The sequence below is a fragment of the Elgaria multicarinata genome, chromosome 18 (genome assembly GCF_023053635.1).
Source record: "Elgaria multicarinata webbii isolate HBS135686 ecotype San Diego chromosome 18, rElgMul1.1.pri, whole genome shotgun sequence".
NCBI classification, from domain to species: Eukaryota; Metazoa; Chordata; class Lepidosauria; order Squamata; family Anguidae; genus Elgaria; species Elgaria multicarinata.
This window is the reverse complement of record NC_086188.1, coordinates 24,600,275-24,617,857: the sequence shown is the minus strand read 5'-3', so window position 1 is coordinate 24,617,857 and position 17,583 is coordinate 24,600,275. Positions and strand designations below refer to the sequence as shown.

The window sequence follows — 17,583 nt, the reverse complement described above, 5'->3', positions numbered from 1 at the left end:
TTGCTAGTGCTTGTTAATTGATGGTTAAACTGTTATCTACAGAGGTTTAAATCTATAGGTTAGTACTTTTATATTGTATTTTGTATTATGGTTTTATACTGTTGTTTTATACTTTGAATGGTTTTAATTTTTGTGAACCACCCAGAGAGCTCCGGCTATTGGGCGGTATAGAAATGTAATAAATAAATAAATAAATTACATGGGCTGCACACTGATGTGCAGGGACCAGTGAATGTGTGTCAAGTGGAGACAGTAGCGGTGTCAATGTCAGACCCTCATGCCCACCCCCCACCCTTTGTCCATTCCCCGTTTTAGAGGGCCGGTGCCTCTTCTACCCCCCCCCTCTCCTGCCTTTTGGGAGGACGCTGCTGACACAGATGCCAGTGACGTGGGCATTTTCTTTTAAAGTTGCCTCTTCTCCTTTTACGCTCCACCTGGGCTTTGGGCCAGGATGTGGTGCCTGCTGCTGTCAGCGCTGCCGGTATTTCACAGCCAGACAACAATGGAGGATCTCTGGAGAAAGTCCTGCTTCGGCTTTCTGGATTATAAAACGGAGAAGTTTGCACTGATCAGGAACAGAAAGGTCGGCGTCCTGCACCGCCTGCTCCAGCTGGTGATCCTGGGCTATATCCTCGGGTAAGAGAAGAGGACGGGGCTGCCCAGGGGGCACCGATGCACCTACAAAATCCAAGTCATGGGCGTTTCTAGTGGCTGTGTGTGCAGACAGCAGGGGCCGGCTTAGAAGTAAATTGCTGCATTGCCTGGAATGACGGCACAGCCTCCGTAGAAGTGACCTCTGATTCCTAATAGCTCTGTAAAAGCCTTTGTCAGGAGGAGCCTTTGCCCTCCCTCACATACACACACTTCTTCACATGTGCTGCTTTTGTCACCCATGTGCCTAGGGTTGCCACAGTTTTTAACTGTCCCTGCGCCTCTGCCTTTAACAGCAGCTTGACATGAGAGTTCATGCCAAAAATAATAATGGTGATTATTGTTACAGCATTATCAATGGGCAAAGTATGAGAAGACTTTGCTGAGCATCTAACATTAACTATATGAACAGAGGAAATGAATGGAAATGGAAATGGGTAAACGAGAAGAATATTCATTTATTACATAAATTACAAATAAATAATAAATTTATTATTATATTTATTTGTCCAATGCTGAGCCTCAAGGTGGCATTACAAAATTTAAAACTTAGACATTTAAAACCTATAAATAGAAATATACAAAGTTAAAAATATATTAAATATTTTCCAATATTTAAACTGACAGTTTAAAAGTCCATTAGCATAGGCAGAGGTCCCAATTATTCACCAAAGGCCTGCTGGAACAAAACAGTTTTAGCCTGCTTCCGAAAGCCTATCAGGGAGGGAGCCAGCCTAGCTTCCCTGGGAAGGGAGTTCCAGAGCCCCGGAGCAGCCACCGAGAAGGCCCTCTGCCGCGTTCCCACCAGGTGCACCTGTGATGTTGGCGGGACTGAGAGACGGGCTTCCCCTGAAGATCTTAAAGCACAGGCAGTCTTGTAAGGGAGAATACGGTCTTTTAGAGAACCTGGACTCGAGCCATATATTACATTTATGCATACTTAAGGGTGCTTCCAGGTGAGGCTTTTATTATGCCGTCACCCAGCCTCATTCACAGAATATTATGGGCGTCCTGATGACGTCATCTTCCACTTGTAACCCACCCACCTCATATTTTCCCACTGTTCCTTCTGTCTTTTTTCTTAGTGCAGAAAATCTGTTAAGGAGAAAAAGACAGAAGAGCTGCTCCAGGCCTTCTAAGGATTAGCACCTGGACCCCTCCATCTGTAAGCATCCTTAGAGGCTTAGTGTACAATCCTAGGAGTGTTCAGAGAAAAAATAAGTCCTACACCTAGCATGCTCCAGCCAGCGATGCTGGCTGGGGGATGATGGGAGTTGTAGGACTTCCTTCGGTCTGAACCTGCATCCAGCTACACTAGGAAATGGGGACTAAAGGTTGTGCCGAAGGCTTTCAATTGCCCTGAAATAAAATACAAAGCAAATTTCAGGGCTCCCTGTCGGATGAAATATCCTGCTAGCAGCAGAAGAAGCTAGAGAACAGGATTCTCTGAAAGGCTCAGAATTAGATTGGCCTTAATGAGCCTGGGCTGAGTGTTCCACCACAGAGGGCCAGTCACAGAAAAGGCCCTGCTCCTTGCAACAGTCTTGGAATGCCAAGTCAGTTTCAACAGAGTCCTGCCAGGTGATCTCCATGGATGGAGAAGTTTATCTGAGGAGTTGGGAGTTTCCTCAAGCACGTTGAGTACTTGTTCTTTCTGCTGCATTGCAGATGGGTGCTCCTAGCCAAAAAGGGCTACCAGGAAAAGGACAACGACCCCCATGTCTCTGTGATCACCAAACTGAAAGGGGTTTCAGCCACACACATCAAAGAGTTTGGACACCAGCTGTGGGATGTGGCAGATTACGTGAAGCCCGCTCAGGTAAGTGTCTCGGCCAGGCCAGAGCAAAACGAAGGACAGGCAAGAGGTGATGATAATGATGATGATTTATTACATTTCTATACTGCCCCATAGCCGAAGCTCTCTGGGCAGTTTACAAAAGATTAAAACATTATTTTAATCTTTTGTAAACTGCCCATACAAGTTTATAAAACTGCCCTTTTGTAAACTGCCCATACAAAATTTTAAAACATAAAAACAGACAACATACTGTTAGACAAGTTCTTGCCCTTAGGGACGAGATCCAATTCAGCCCCCAAGAACGACACCACACTTCCAGCGACAGAGGGTCCAAAGCGCTTTATTGATTATAATCAAGATCTGAGAGTCTTGAAAGCAACAGTCAGACAAAGAATTGGAAATTCAGCAGGGCTTTTCAAGCCTGAAAGGGGCAGTGCCCCACAGCAATATTAACCAATCAGAATGTAACACCAGAGCCCCCCCATATCTTCTGCAAAACATTCCCTTTGCATCTTCTGCAAAACATTCCCTTTGCAACAGTAAGTTGCTTCAAGTTAACTTTTCTGCCTGGAGCAATGAAGCTATTGTTCTGGATAGATAAGGCAGTTACACAGGAGACATCCTTGAAGACACCCTCGGTACGTGACATTTCGCCTGCTGTATAATGGATACTATACAGCTTCCTTTAGAAAATGGAGGTGGTTATAAACTGCCCTTTTGTAAACTGCCCATACAAAATTTTAAAACATAAAAACAGACAACATACAAAGACGAAATCCATTTAAAAACAACTTTGAACTCTTAGCCAAATCTAAAGATAGATCTGGGGTCAATTAAAGATAGTAAAAGGAGGAGGAGGAGTAAAGTTGCTATGGTGGTATTTAGACAAATAGATAAAACAGATTAAAGAGACAATTATAACATAAGGTGAGGAGAAGCAGAAGGGCAGACATTATCTTGGAATGCGTTGTTCCAAAATATTATAAAGAATATCCACTTTTCAGTAAATTCGTCAGTCTGTGTTCCCGTGAGACTTCTTGAAAAGGAAGTCATTTTAACTGGCCCAAAAATAGTTGTTTTAAATGGATATTGTTGTTTTTTTATATACTTTTGGTGGTTTTAAATTTTGTATATCTGTTTTTAAGGTTCATTGTTTTTAACTTTTGTAAACCGCCCAGAGAGCTTCGGCTATGGGGCGGTATATAAATGTAATAAATAACAATGAAATCTATGCGTATCTACTCAGAAGTAAGTCACATTGAATTCAATGAAATTTACTCCCCAGTAAATGTGTATCGGGTAGTAGCCTAAGGATTGTGCACCTGGGAATAAGTCCCATTGAAGTCAATATGGCTTACTTCTGAATAGACGTGCACAGAATTGCATTGTTAGGCTGCAGTTCTCCAGACCTCATCATCAAACTGAGTCAGCCTTCCCCATCCTGGTGCTCTCCCAATGTGTTGGACTACAAGTTCCATCATCCACAGGCTGGGGGAGGCTGGGCTAGGTGGTACAAAAACGGGATAGGGGAAAGACACAAAAGTCCAAAAATTATGCCAGATATTGTAGCCATCAGTATTGCTCTTTGCTGAAAAGCAGTAAAGAAATGATACCAAATAAACAAGCAGTTCCCATGTTAGAAAAATCTCTTTTGGTGGGCCTGTCTCTATTGCTGCCTACCCTACTCTTACCCAGCCTTGCCCAGAAGTCATTCTCAGTTGGTTGTGCCCCCTGGACCAGATCCGTTTGCTTCCTTCTTCACTGCCCTCAGTGGCACCCACCATCTGCCTCCCCTTAAGGTGGTCACTTAACATTCCTCCACCATCTTGGGATCACCACTTCCTTGAGAAGACCACAAGATTCATGGGTGAACACAGGATTGGATCTAATAATTCAGAATAGACCCATTGAAACTACAGGACTTAAATAAGCCAGGACTAACATAAGTCCCATTGATTTCGGTGGGTCTGGATCCAACCCAGGACTAACATAAGTCCCATTGATTTTGGTGGGTCTGATTTCCAGATTTCCCAGGGACAAATCCAGGGCTCGGACCATTGGACAGCCTGTTATAGAAAAACTAAAAGAATATATTTTGAAACATTTCCTAGGGAGAAAATGTCTTCTTTTTGGTGACCAATCTCATTGCTACTCCGAAGCAAGTGCAAGGGACATGCCCAGAGGTACGTTACTGGGCTCCTCTTTTTCTTGTCCATTTTGCCTTCAGCTGTGGCTTGGCTGGCTGGCAGAAGTCAAGATGAGTCCCTAAATCCGCCTCTCTGCCATTCATCTGCCATTGGTTGGTGCACATTGTAGACCCAATTGTGCCGTGTAGCTTATTCTATGTAAGTCTGGATGGCCCAGTGTGGTGGGAGTGGGTCATCCCCAGCCAGGGGAGGCATGGTTGGGAAAGGCTGGGCTATGGAGTCTCAGAGAGAGAATTCCCCCACAGCCTTACCAAACTACAATTCCCAGAATTCTCTGGGGAAGCCCCAAATTAAATGGTGTTAATGTTATTTTGCAATGCTAAAATGATTGTGTTATCATCACCAATTACTGCTGTTGTGAAGGGTCTGCTATGTTTGTTTTATGCACATTTGCACTTTTATTGAATTGTCAGAGAGTGTCCTTTTTTCATTTCGTTGCCATTCAGCCCCTCTTTTAAACATTTCTGCCCTCTACACCTCTGTGTTCTTGCCAACTAAAGATAACGCATCATGCATCTGGTGATGAAGTGGACTGTAGCCCACAAAAGCGTTCACCATAATCAACGTGTTCATCTTTCATCTAGCACCCTTCTGTTCCCAATGGAAACTGCAAGAGAGATTTGGACTGTCCTGCAGGACAGCCTGTGGTCCATGGAAATGGTAAGGAGACCTGTTTCAATCCTAGTTCCCTGACCACCCAGCTATGTTTGGCACCAATTCAGTCTGTGAACTTGACTTTGCCCGGCAGTTAGTGCTTCCTCGACCCCCATCATTTTCCAAGTTCTCCTCTGCATCGTTCCCAGCTTTCCTGAGTCCAAGACCCTCCGAGAGATACAGAAGGAAGTCAGCCACTGGTCCCCCATCCCTGCATTTAAGAAGCGGCCTCAATCTTAATCAGAACCTTGGTCCATCTATCCCAGAATTGGCAGCTGGGGCAGCTGCTTGGAGCACTTAGCTTCCCAAGGCCCTAAATGGGGTGCAGGCGGGTGGAAAGCACCATGAGCAGACGCATGGACGGCAGTCAAAGAACGGTGCGATTAATCTGGGGTTTTGTTCTCTTTCAGGTGTGAAGACAGGGAAGTGTGTCCATTATAACACCTCTCGGAGTACCTGCGAGATCTATGGGTGGTGTCCAGTGGAAAACAGGACCTTGCCCAGGTACCAAAGTCTCCCTCCTTGCTGCTGTTGCATAGAACTAGTGGGACCTGCAAGAAAAGATTGCCATCTGGAATGTTGCTGTTCAGGATTCCATCTTCCACTCTGCTTCCCCCTCTCCACTTGTTCCCCCTGGGTTCCCCCACCTACAATCCACCCCCCCCCCCAGCATTCCACGACCACTGAGCATGCTCAGTCCTGACTGAGCTGTTTTGGGTTTTTCTTGTACTTCTGCAAACTTTGGTGCCCTCCCAAACCTGCTGAAGCCTCCTTCTTGTGAATTGATGGTGGTGTTTCTGCTGTGTAACAGCTGGCACTCAGAAAATTGAGATCACCCTTCGGTGATTCTTCTATCCTTGCACCCCAACAGAAGCCAACTAGAATTCCTTGGCTAGAAAGAGACAGTAGTGTTAATGAAAGAGGAAAGTGGTTTGGGAGAGGCAGCACTTCCTTGAGGTGTACCAACTGTCCCTTCTGATCAAATAGGCTTTGCAGGGTTTCAGCTTGTACAAAACCCTTCAAAACTTATTTAACCAGAAATAAAAGCAAAAGATGAGTATACACACCGCTAGCAGCAATCCCTCTTTCAAATCTCTGGTGAAACTGTGGTCTATCTCCAAGAAAGATACATACCCTGTTAGCTTCATCCCACGTACCTGTTTCCCTCGAATTATCTCTACAGCACTAAGCTGTCGGCGTTGTTGTTGTTGTTGCTACCGGGCGGCCAGATCCTTTGCATACCAGGAAACGGGTTTAAGGGGGCAAATGTAAAAAAAACCATAAAAAAATAAACAGATGACCCAATCCAATTCAAATTTGGTATGCTTAAAGCTCTCCTTAATATCTATTATTGTGCCAATTTTGATGTCTTTATCTTTAAAGCTTACGCAGATGTAAGCATTTGTTTAATTCATACGCTCGAAAACTAGTATCAAAATACGGCGAGTCTTTTGCTTTTATAGCACAATTAAAGCAGGATGCCTGGGAGTCCTTCACAGTAAAAGCAGATTATAAGCTGGAAAACTTCTGAGTCCTTTGCATGCAATTTGCAGTGATTGCACAGTATAACGCTGGTGTGATAAAGCTCATTATTGGTCAGGTGTCCACCAGAAATCTTGTTTTCTCGCAGCACGGTGATTTAATTTATTTCCCAAATCTGTAAACAGTCGATAGATTGTAAGAAACAAATTGAGTTCCTTCATTCATAGGCCCAACTTTTATTTCTCCACCTAGGAAACCACTCTTGGCTGCAGCAGAGAATTTCACTCTCTTTATTAAAAACACAGTCAACTTTACCAAGTTTAACTTCTCCAGGTAAGGACAGAGATCTTTAAGCAAGCTGAGAGCTGCCAAGGCTGGAGATCTTTTATTTATTTTTTCCAGATGGTTTGAAAGAAGCAGTGCTGGCTGAGGTCACATCCTATTTTTGCTTCTGGTTAAATAGGTGTTGAAGTGGTTGGTTGCTTTGAAAACCCTGCAAAACCTGAGCAGAGGTGCTGGTGGCACAAAACAAGTTCAGGTGGGCTGAAGTTTGCCTTTTCTTACTAACCGCTCGCTACACCAGAACAATCAACAACACTATAATGTCAGCATCAAACAGGGATTCACACTTCGAAAATCACTAGCAACAATCTTTGTGTAAAAATGAAACTTCTCCTAAATCCCTTCCACCTCCCTTAGGAGCAATGATCTGTCTCCAGCTTTCTTCTCTGTAGCTGAGGGACCTAGAAGAGGGTCAGTCCATGGGACCCTGCCATGCCTGAGACATTGGTCTTGGGAAGGGGGCACTTAGAGAAGACAGCCTGCTCTGTCTACAGTCCACACATGCGGGTGTCCATCCGGTGCATTTGAGTCATGCAAGGTCTCTGGCCCTGCGGAAGTGAGCGGGTGCCCTTCTGGAGTGTGTCTGGTGGTGGGGGTGGGGAGGCTCCCAATTGAAGGACTCCTTAAACTTCTTTCCCATCAGCCTGTAACCATGGCCAGCAGAAGACATTTGGGTGGCTGAGGTTGAAAGTATGGTTGAAATCTCCTTTCCCAGGAAACAATTCCCCGGATGTTCTCCTCCTCAAACCTCATCGCAGTGAGCAAGAGCTGTGCAGGAACGCTGCTGGGAGTGCAAAGTGATGCCGCTATCACTCTAGTGGTGGATTTGAGTGCCATTAGGTGTGGTGGAGATGCCACGTGCCCACGCATTTCTTCTAGCAAACCCCACTGAAATGAGGAGGAGCTGCACAAAGACCCCTGTAGTGAGGAGAGGAAAGCCAAACCCAACTTCGTGATGGTTCAAGCCCTAGAGCAGGAGTGCAGAACTTCAGGCCCGGGGCGAAATCCGGCTCACCTGAGGTCCCAATCTGGCCCATGGGGTTCCCCTGATAGCCCCTTAGCCTGATAGCCACGCCCCTTCTCTTCCCCCTCCTTTCCCCAACCACTGACTGTTTTTGAATTCTTAAGTTTTGTGCAGTTTTCCCCCATTCGAAAAGGCTGAAATGCCTCTCCCAAGACCTGTTTTTTGGCAGTAAAAGCTTTAACACCCCCCCCAAAGGAAAGTAAATGCTGATATTTGGGGGTTGGGGTTATTTGGTATTTTTGCTCCACTTTTTGCCTTTGCGCCCCCCCCCCCACTTTTGCTTTTGGCTCCCCCCACCCCTGGAATGCCACCCCCTCACCCTCCCAGCTTCTCTGAAAAGGTATTCTGCTCCTGGGCCAAAAGAGGGTCTGCACCTCTTTCCTAGGGTGACCCTATGGAAAGGAGGACTGGGCCCCTGTATTTTTAACAGTTGTATTGAAAAGGGGATTTCAGCAGTCCCCCTTTCTAAACAACTATTAAAGATACAGGAGCCCTGTCCTCCTTTCCATAGGGTCACCCTAACTAGAGAGATCAGAGAGAGGGTTGCTGCTGTGAAATCTTGTTAATAAGAGGCTCCTTCAGTGTCTGGCTTTCTTTTGGATTGAGTTGTTCCTACAACCAGTTTCCTGAAGGCCCTAATTCTTTTCTTGATTTCTTTTAGGACCAACACTTTGAAGACAACCGATGACTCCTACTTCAAGGGCTGCAGATACGAGGCTCTTGCTGATCCTTATTGCCCCGTCTTCCGTATTCACGACATGGTCAAGGCTACTGGAGAGAGCTTTGAGGAGCTTGCGCGCTGGGTAGGTTCCATTGGCTGAATGGCAGGCTTGATGGGCAACTGTCTTTAGAGTAGACCACCAATTGGAAGGCCAGGTGCATTGGGGAGGCCCGGGGTCCTTTGGGCTCTTTCCTGCACCGAGCAAAGTAAAATATGTCCTGGCTAAGATTATCCTGGATGAGAGTCAGTGTGGTGTAGTGGCCAGAGTGATGGACTGGGAGTTGGGAGATCCGGGTTCTAGTCCCCACTCGGCATGGGAAACCCACTGGGTGACTTTGGGCCAGTCACAGACTCTCAGCCCAATCTACCTCACAGAGTGGTTGTTGTGAGGATAAAATGGAGAAGAGGAGGAGGATTATGTACACAGCTTTGGAGGAAAAAAGATCGGATATAAATGTAATAAATAAATATCCAAAGGAAATGAGTGAGGGGACTTATGCTCCTGGCTTGAAAGACAGGCAGGGGATGATTTCCCACAGCAAACTTCTCAGTATCCATCCCTACAGTGCCTCAGCAGGATGCTATAGCTTGGCACCCTTTCACACTGCTGATATAAAACAGAAGCTCCAGCTTGGAGTGGAAGAAGGTGGTGACTATTTGGCTGTGTTGACCTTTCCCACATGACCTCGGGGCTGTGGGTGACCATCCCCTTTGTTTGGGGGATTGCTGGTTAATGGCTGAGAATGATCGGCTGATACATGTATTGTTTATTTGAACCATGTTTATACCAGCCATCAAAATGGATTCCAGAGCATCTGCTGGGAGCAAATGATTAGGGGATAGTTGGAAAGCATTAACCAGGTTGACACATAACAAGCCGTTGGTTTAAAAACTGATGGGTTGTCGTGCACGACCAGGCACACCGCTTGCATCACACAACCCAAGGTTGGTTCCTTTGTAAGTTGTGGAGTGTGACGGCTGAACCTGGACTGGTGGCTTAGGGGCTAAACAATCCAGTCATTAACCCATGGTTTGTTGTTAACTGCCAGGTTGTTTAACCCCTAAACAACCCAGAGATCTGGGTTCACACACCATACTCCACGTGCTACGAAGGAGCCGATAGTAGTTTGTGGGGTAAAAGCAGAAGAGCCATGCATGACAGCCCTTCTGTTTTTAAATTGATGGGTTGACATTACATGTGAACCTCCCAGAGAGCTCCGGCTATTGGGCGGTATAGAAATGTAATTAATAAAAAAATAAATGTGAACAGGCCTTCTGTGTGTTTGATGAGATACTCATTGGAGCTTGGGGAAGGTCACTGTGAAGGTTTGAGGCCTACAGAGGCAAGGTAATAAGGTCAGGCCTAGAGGCCTGGGGTTCTTATTTTGTTGGGAGGGTGAATCCCTGAGAGGAGTAGTTTCATTTTCCCGAGATAAGTTTCATTTCTTCAAGGCTAAAAAGTACTTCCTGGTTTGGGGGAAGAGGGTATATAAAACAGTCAGAGAGAGAGAGAGAGAGAGAAGGAAGAAAGACCACAGCATGCAGATAGAGCAGGAAGAAGCAGCCTAGAGAAATCTAAATGCAGCTAGGGTGAAGGAACTTTTATTTTCTCTTAATACCTTTTGTATCACTAAGTTCTACTGAGTAAATACCTTTATTGCTTGTTTTAATATACTAGTAAACTGTTGTGTTAAGCTAGGGTGACCATGTGAAAAGGAGGACAGGGCTCCTGTATCTTTAACAGCTGCATAGAAAAGGGAATTTCAGCAGGTGTCATTTGTATTTATGGGGAACCTGGTGAAATTTCCTCTTCATCACAGCAGTTAAAGCTGCAGGTGCCCTGCCCTCTTTTAAATCTGGTCACTCTAGTATAGCTCCTGCAGCTTTAACTGCTGTGATGAAGAGGGAATTTCACCAGGTTCTCCATATATACCAAGGACACCTGCTGAAATTCCCTTTTCTATGCAACTGTTAAAGATACAGGAGCCCTGTCCTCCTTTTCATATGGCCACCCTAGTTAAGCCCAATGTCTCATCCCATGTCTACAGCCTAAACCCCATGAAATTGGGAAGGGGTAGGAAGAAAGGAAGAAGGGACTCTTAAGGAGGCAAAAGATTTTGAAGCAGTTTCTCAGGGAGTCCAGGTCATGGATGGAACCCTGACAGTCACACACACCAGGGGTGGCTTTAATGGCTTTCAAAGGGGGCTGGATAAATTCCGGGAGGGGAAGGCTGTCAATGGCTACTAGCCCTAATGGCTATGTGCTACTTCCAGTATCAGGGGCATTACGCCTATATGCACCAGCTGTTTGGGAATATTGGTGGGAGGGTGCTGTTGCACCCATGTCCTGCTTGTGGCTTCTGGTCAACAGCTGGTTGGCCACTGTGGGAACAAAATGCTGGACTAGATGGACCTCAGTCAGAACCAGCATCAGGACTCTTCTTATGAGTGTGTGTGTGTGTGTGTGTGTTAGTGACACACACGGAGAGAAACAGCAGCCGTTTGGGGGAGAAAAAAATGTGAAGGAATTGTGGGTTGGTTGTTGGCACCTCCGAGGTGCTGATGTAAGGTGGTGGATCTTTCGGCCTTGTAGGGAAACCTGCCATTAACCTACAGTTAGGGTCTGCTCTGTGTATTTTTGTAAATGAAGCAACTGCTATGAAGGCCCCCTCCGTGCCTTTGGCTCATCCGAAGGAAATGGAGGCTAAGCAGCTCTTGGACCTTCTCGCTGCTTAGGGGTATTGGGGGGGGGGGTGTTTTGTTGGGAAGCATGCAGCAGTGTGGGATGGGCACTGGCTGGAGCAGCCTGCTGAGGGATTCCGGTTGCTCTCTGCTGACACGCCACGGGGCCCTTTATCCGTTTGCTACTGCTTTTGTGGGTCCTACACAGGGGGGAGCCATCGGCCTGCGTATCGACTGGAACTGCGACTTAGACCAGCCGCCTTCTGCCTGCCAGCCCTGCTACTCCTTCAGCCTGCTGGAAAAGAAATTCAATTTCAGGTGGGGGAATCGGCCATCAGGAGCTGTATGAATGCAGGCAGCCAAGTTTGCTTGCTCTGAATTGCCACCACCACAGGCATTGCTCCGTTGTTAGTTGCAAAGCACTAGGACTGGATATGTGCCAGGGCTCAGCTCCAGCAACAATGTGTGAAGTAAGAATACGTAGAAGTGTCCCCGAGCAGGTGCAGAGTGCATCTCTTCCAGCACTGAGTAACCACATAGTACTGTAGGAATTTGAGGAGAGAGGGATTTTTGGTTCCTGACCGATGTGGGCCCAGCTACCTCTCCTTTTGTAGAACTGAGGCAAGCTGGGAGACCAGTTGGTTTCTTGCCTGATATTCTACTTCTTCCAGAAGGTAGTTCAATTCAATTTTTAAAACATAAGCTGGGATTCCCAGAAACCTCCCACTAATTAACGTGGGGCAGACAGACTCCACTGGGAAGTTCTCCTGCACAAGTCCCATGAAAATGAACAGGAGCTGTGCAAGAGCATGCCAAATTGTGTGTCTTGTGGACTAGTGCTGCCTGTCACCCATTCTACTGCCATGCATGCTGCCCACACTTGGCCTCCACACCTTTCCTCACCGTAGGGCCATCTCTGAGAGCAGAAGCAATGGACAAGAGGCCGTGGCAAAGGTGATTGACGAGGATGCCATGGGTGGTGTATGTGTGTGTTGTGGATTTTTTATTTATTTTATTAATTTATTACATTTTTATACCGCCCAATAGCCGAAGCTCTCTGGGCGGTGTGTCCCCCCCCCCCCCCCGTCTTGAAATCCAGGTCAGGGAATAAGGATTCCAGCACTGATGGATGAAGTTACACTTCCCCTGAAGACTCTGGTTTGCAGTTTGGGTCTACTTCTTGATTCAGCTCCAAACCTGGATGGCCAGGTCCCAGCAGTGTCCAGGAATGCGTTCCCACACTGTGCCCGTTCCGAGAGATGTCTGGTCCGGCCACAGTCACGCATGCTCTAATTACATCCCAGTTGGACTACTCTACTGTGCTCTATGTGGGATTTCCTTCAGAAACTGTTCAGAAACTTGAGCTGTCCCACACATGGGACTCCCTTGTTACAACAGCTTCCAGGCAGATTTCAAAGGGATGGTTGCGACCTACAAAGCCCTATACAGTGTGGGACCAGGATCCCTGAGAGACCACAGCCTCCCATGCTGAGCTCGCCCAGGTTTTAAGACCTTTGAGAGGGGCCCCTTCCCTTGGCCCCTCCACCGATTGCCTTCTGGGTGGTCACTCCCATGCTGTGGAACTCCCGGCTGCATGGGCCCCTTTCTGTTGTGCTGCTTTGTTCAGGCAGGCCTTTGGCATATCATCTGTTCTTTTGCTGCTGGTGTGTGTGTGTGTGTGTGTGTGTGTGTGTGTGTGTGTGTGTCTCAACCGTGTGGGTGATGTTTATTCCTTTTACTGTAGTGTTTTTAATTGTGTTTTTAATTTGTTTTTATGCTATGTTTTAATTAAGATTTTGTTTTCTGTATTTTATTATTAGCTGCCTTGAGCACCCCTTTGAGGGAGGGAGGCAGGATATCAAAACAATAACTAAATAAGTTTCCAAGGCCTTGCAGGCATGTTGTTATTCATCCATCTGTATGATTTCTTGCTAGAACTGCCACCTATTATTGGGACCCGTTACATCGGCATTCCAGGAGCCTGCTGAAACTCTATGGCATCCGCTTCGACATTTCTGTCCACGGCCAGGTACAGCCCTGAATTGCCCTTTGCGTGGCGGATCCCTGCTGGAGAAGCTCAGCATGCATCCAATCCATTGTCCCAGGTGTCGAATTGGACTTCCGGCTCCCTCCCCACCTTCCCTGTGGGAGGCCTGCTTCTTGCTGTGCCTCACCCGGCCCCCCTCCTGATCCACTCAGCCTCTCGCCTCCTCAGTCCTCGATTGGAAGCCCAACTTCCATTAGCCATGAAGGCTATGAAGCCATGAAGCCCTTCTGCACAAGCGCACACACACACCCCATTTCCTTTGCTTGTCCTGCAGCACACAAATCAACACAATTAAAATTAAAATGATCTGTTGTGCCACTGTGCGCGCTCCCAATTATTGGAGTAATTGTGGCCATCAGAACATATAAGAAACTGGGGAGAAAGAGGAGCCAGAATTACAAAAGGTTCAATCCCCGGCAGCATCACCATGTAGGGCTGGAAAAAATCCCTGTCTGAGGACTTTTCAAGACGAGCAATTTATTGCACGCGCATGATTGGCCGCTCACAGAATTTTGTGGGTCCTTTACACAACGACATCAACCTCCAGGGCGTCTCCTGCACTTTGCCCCCTTTATCCCACTTTCAAAAAGATCGGAGAGGGATGTTGTTCTGATTGATCCTCTGTGTGAAATGCTGCTGTAGCGTTATAATGCACTATAATAATACCACCATCTAGTGGCTGTAAACTGAAAGACACAGAAATATATAGAACTTGCAGAGGAAGGACTTTCTTTGATTCAAACCATGTGTCTGCTGTGTAAAGGTGCCCATCGTAATCCCGCAAAGAAACTGAAAGCCCTCATAAAGATATGGGAATTTTGCTTAATGTAGAGAAGCTCTGAATCTCTGGAGGTCAGTGTAGACAACACTGAACTGCACGGATCCACTGTCTGGCTTGGTATAAGGCAGCTTCCAATGTTTCTAATTAGAAAAAGACCAACAGTACTTTTTAGGTGGCCCCTGCCCATGTGTCTTTAACAGGAGCTTGATCCACACAGGTTATCAGGCAATGTAACATCTATCTCCACCTGATGATTTCTGCAGGCCCAGCTGCTACCAAAGGCGCAAGAATAAGTTAGATTGGGTTTTTACTGGTCAGTTGGCATCCCTTGTCGTGCCATATCACACTTCATTATTTGGGGGATATCTTTCTACCAAATATCCGGAAATCCCATTCCTTTCCAATCACAGATTTGTTTACATGCCATGAACATAGCTGTAATCTCTCATAATGTATAATCGTATCTGGAGTGTTTTTCTCTCTTGCTCAGGCTGGAAAGTTTAGCATCATACCCACTGCTGTCAACTTGGGCACGGGGGCTGTGCTTCTTGGTGCCGTAAGTATGCCCAGGTGGAATCTTCTGTCAACCGAAGTCCCATCTTGGTGGATGTGGGAGGGGTACGCAGCAAAGGGATACCGCAAACCAAGCCGTCTTCAGGGGTGCCTAAATCCCAGGGCTTGCTCTCTCTCTCTCTCTCTCTTTTGGTAATCTTCCCTGGGAAGGGAGCCAACCCCTGTGCTTTTAAGGGAGGGGCACAGATGCACTGGAACAGCTTCTGGGAGGAGACTAGATTTTGGGACCCTTTTTGTTTCCATTGGCTGCCCATGGACACGGCTGGAAAGGAGGGGATGTTAAAAATGAAAAGGCGAACTGTGTGTGTACAATGTACTTCCGCCTCTGATTATGTGGTAATTAGGCCAGACCTAAGGAATGGAGGTTGGGGCAGGCGGATTTTAATTTGCCCTGTACAGCAAAAAAACCTTTGGATAGCGCTGTCCTGAGAAATGTAGCCCTGCCCCTGTAGAAGCAGCAGCAGCAGCAGGGACCTGATCCTCACAGCCCCTTTCCTCAGCTAGGCTGCGCTTACAACCTGCATTGCACATAGCAATTTTAGAATGGACTGAATGTGAATTTGTCTGTTATAAATGCTCTCTTGTATATTAAAGAACTGTTTATTTAACTCAATGCATCATTTAAACATGAGTTAATGTCACGCTTAACCATGAACGGAGTATTTTTGCCGTCCTAGGCCACCATTCTTTGCGATCTCGTTCTGCTGTACCTTGATACCAAAGCCGAATTCTATCGGGGCGAGAAGTATGAGGAGGTAACGAAGACCTGCCAGTCTGCTCCTCTTGTGCGTGTGCTGCCGTTGAATTCGCTCCTGCGCCATCCTGCGCTGCCAAGGCGCTGCTTCCGTGGTGCCTGTGTACTGTCATTCCGCCCCACTTAGCTCTCCTGGCCCCATCCCATGGCTCCCGAGCAGAGAACTGCCTGCATCAGCAGAAGCCGCGGTTCACGGTCCCCTTGTGATCAGCATGGAGTAGCGGGGAGAAAAGCATGTAGCTGCCTGAATGTTTACCGCATTGCTGGGGGTTGTCTGTGATACCCTGCTTAGCAGGACTTGGGCAGAAACTACTTTTTAAACAATGTTTGCCAAAACTGTTTGCAAAAGCATCCCTATCCCATAAGCCCACTTGATCTATCCCACTTGATCTTAGCTAGGTGCCCTCTATGAGGATCATCATGTGGGGGGAAATCACATTTCCTTACCATCGCTTCTCCACCCGCATGTTTGTCCTTCATTCCTTCCTCTTTCAAAAGAGGAAGTAAACAACGTGCCCGTGGCCCATTCAAGGGGCCGTTTTGATCCCGCTGCTTCTCCTGCTCACAGCAGGAGAGAGCGGCAACTTCCGTCTTTAAAAATAAGTCAGACATACTGGGGTGTTTTTTTTTGCAGCGCAAAGAAGGCTAGAAGGGGCGGGAGGCGTGTGGGGCAGAGGCGACGCCGTGAATAGGGCCTGCGAAAATCCGCGAGTGTCCAGCAACGAGCCTGCAATAAAATGCTTGTCTAATGGAGCTCTACATGTTTTGTACCACAACTCCCATCAGCCCCAGATAGCGTGGCCAGTGGCCTAGAAGGCATTGTGGAAGTTGTAGTCCAAAACATCTGGAGGGCACCAGGTTCTCTCCCCTGCTGTAAAGTGCGTGAATTTCTACATTTCAAAGGAGCTCCCTCTAATTATTCCTGCTTCCCCCAACCCTTTTGATTCCTTAAGCTGCCGCCCCCACTTCTCCTGTCAGTACAGCTCCCCCCTCCGCTGACCTAGCGCCCCCACTGTCCATTCCCACCCCTCAAAGACCCCCTGGCCTCTTCTGTCTGCCCTTGCCCAAGTGAAGTCCGGAGCTGGGAGGTGCTGCTGCATCTCACTGCAACGCCCCCCTTCTCCTAAAGCCACGTGGGAGGCTGGAATAGCAAAGAGCTGCACCAGTTGAGCAGCAGCCCGGCCCTTCATAGTTCCTCTTCTGTACTTTGCAGGCAGAGCCGCCTAAAGACGAAGTCAAGACGGCCTCATAGCTTTACAACCAGACACAATGTAAGAAGAAAGCGCATGAGACTGCCAAGCGGACAAGATCTCTGCTTGCAACTTTGGAGAAGTCTGGCCTTCCTGGAAGCTGAGATTTTTTGAAGTCTGGCTGGCATTCCTGTTTCAACTATCCCAGGTAGCCTGGAGGGGAAAGACCTCTCCCCACCCCTCCCACCCCGCCGTCAGAGAGAGCGCCGTGGGCCCAGTTAGAGCAGGCAGGACCGGGCTGGATGGACCAAGGGCCGGACTTGATAGCAAGCAGCCCCCCAGTGGTTAAGCAGCCTCTTGGGTCCACTCCCCAGGCTGCTCACCCTCGGCCGTTGGTCTCTTCGGTGGGTCGCGTTCCAGTAATCGCCTCCGTCACAGTTCAAGGTGTTGCTGTCGAGGAAACTGAAGCCAGGACATTGACTCCAGCAGCCACGGCAACCTCCGTCTTGAACCCGAGTCTAAGCTGCAGACCTCATGGCCGCAACGGAGGGCCTAACCCTTTGTAAAAACAATGGGTTCTTCCTCCCCCACTGCTTTTTGTCCGTAGAGCCCAGGGGTTGGATGCACAACCTTTTCAGCTCCGAGAGCTGCACAGGATCCTGGCTCTGGGGCCACAT

The 17,583-nt window shown here is 47.4% G+C and overlaps 1 protein-coding gene across 1 annotated transcript; it reads left to right on the top strand.

Moving 5' to 3' along the window:
• Positions 1-451: 451 nt before the first annotated feature.
• P2RX6 (purinergic receptor P2X 6) lies at positions 452-16,968 on the top strand. Its single transcript, XM_063143839.1, has 12 exons — positions 452-636; positions 2,320-2,470; positions 4,561-4,632; positions 5,241-5,316; positions 5,721-5,814; positions 7,045-7,125; positions 8,820-8,961; positions 11,770-11,879; positions 13,497-13,590; positions 14,880-14,945; positions 15,640-15,717; positions 16,930-16,968. Exons 1-12 carry the CDS (start codon positions 452-454, stop codon positions 16,966-16,968), a joined length of 1,188 nt encoding a protein of 395 aa, XP_062999909.1.
• The last annotated feature ends 615 nt before the right edge of the window (positions 16,969-17,583 follow it).

What these genes read in the sequence shown, in the direction of transcription:
- P2RX6 (XM_063143839.1), top strand. Translation starts at nt 452, where the DNA reads ATGTGGTGCCTGCTGCTGTCAGCGCTGCCGGTATTTCACAGCCAGACA. An exon ending in ATTACGTGAAGCCCGCTCAG is followed by an intron (nt 2,471 to 4,560) that starts GTAAGTGTCTCG and finishes AACATTTCCTAG; the next exon opens with GGAGAAAATGTCTTCTTTTT. An exon ending in GAAAACAGGACCTTGCCCAG is followed by an intron (nt 5,815 to 7,044) that starts GTACCAAAGTCT and finishes TTCTCCACCTAG; the next exon opens with GAAACCACTCTTGGCTGCAG.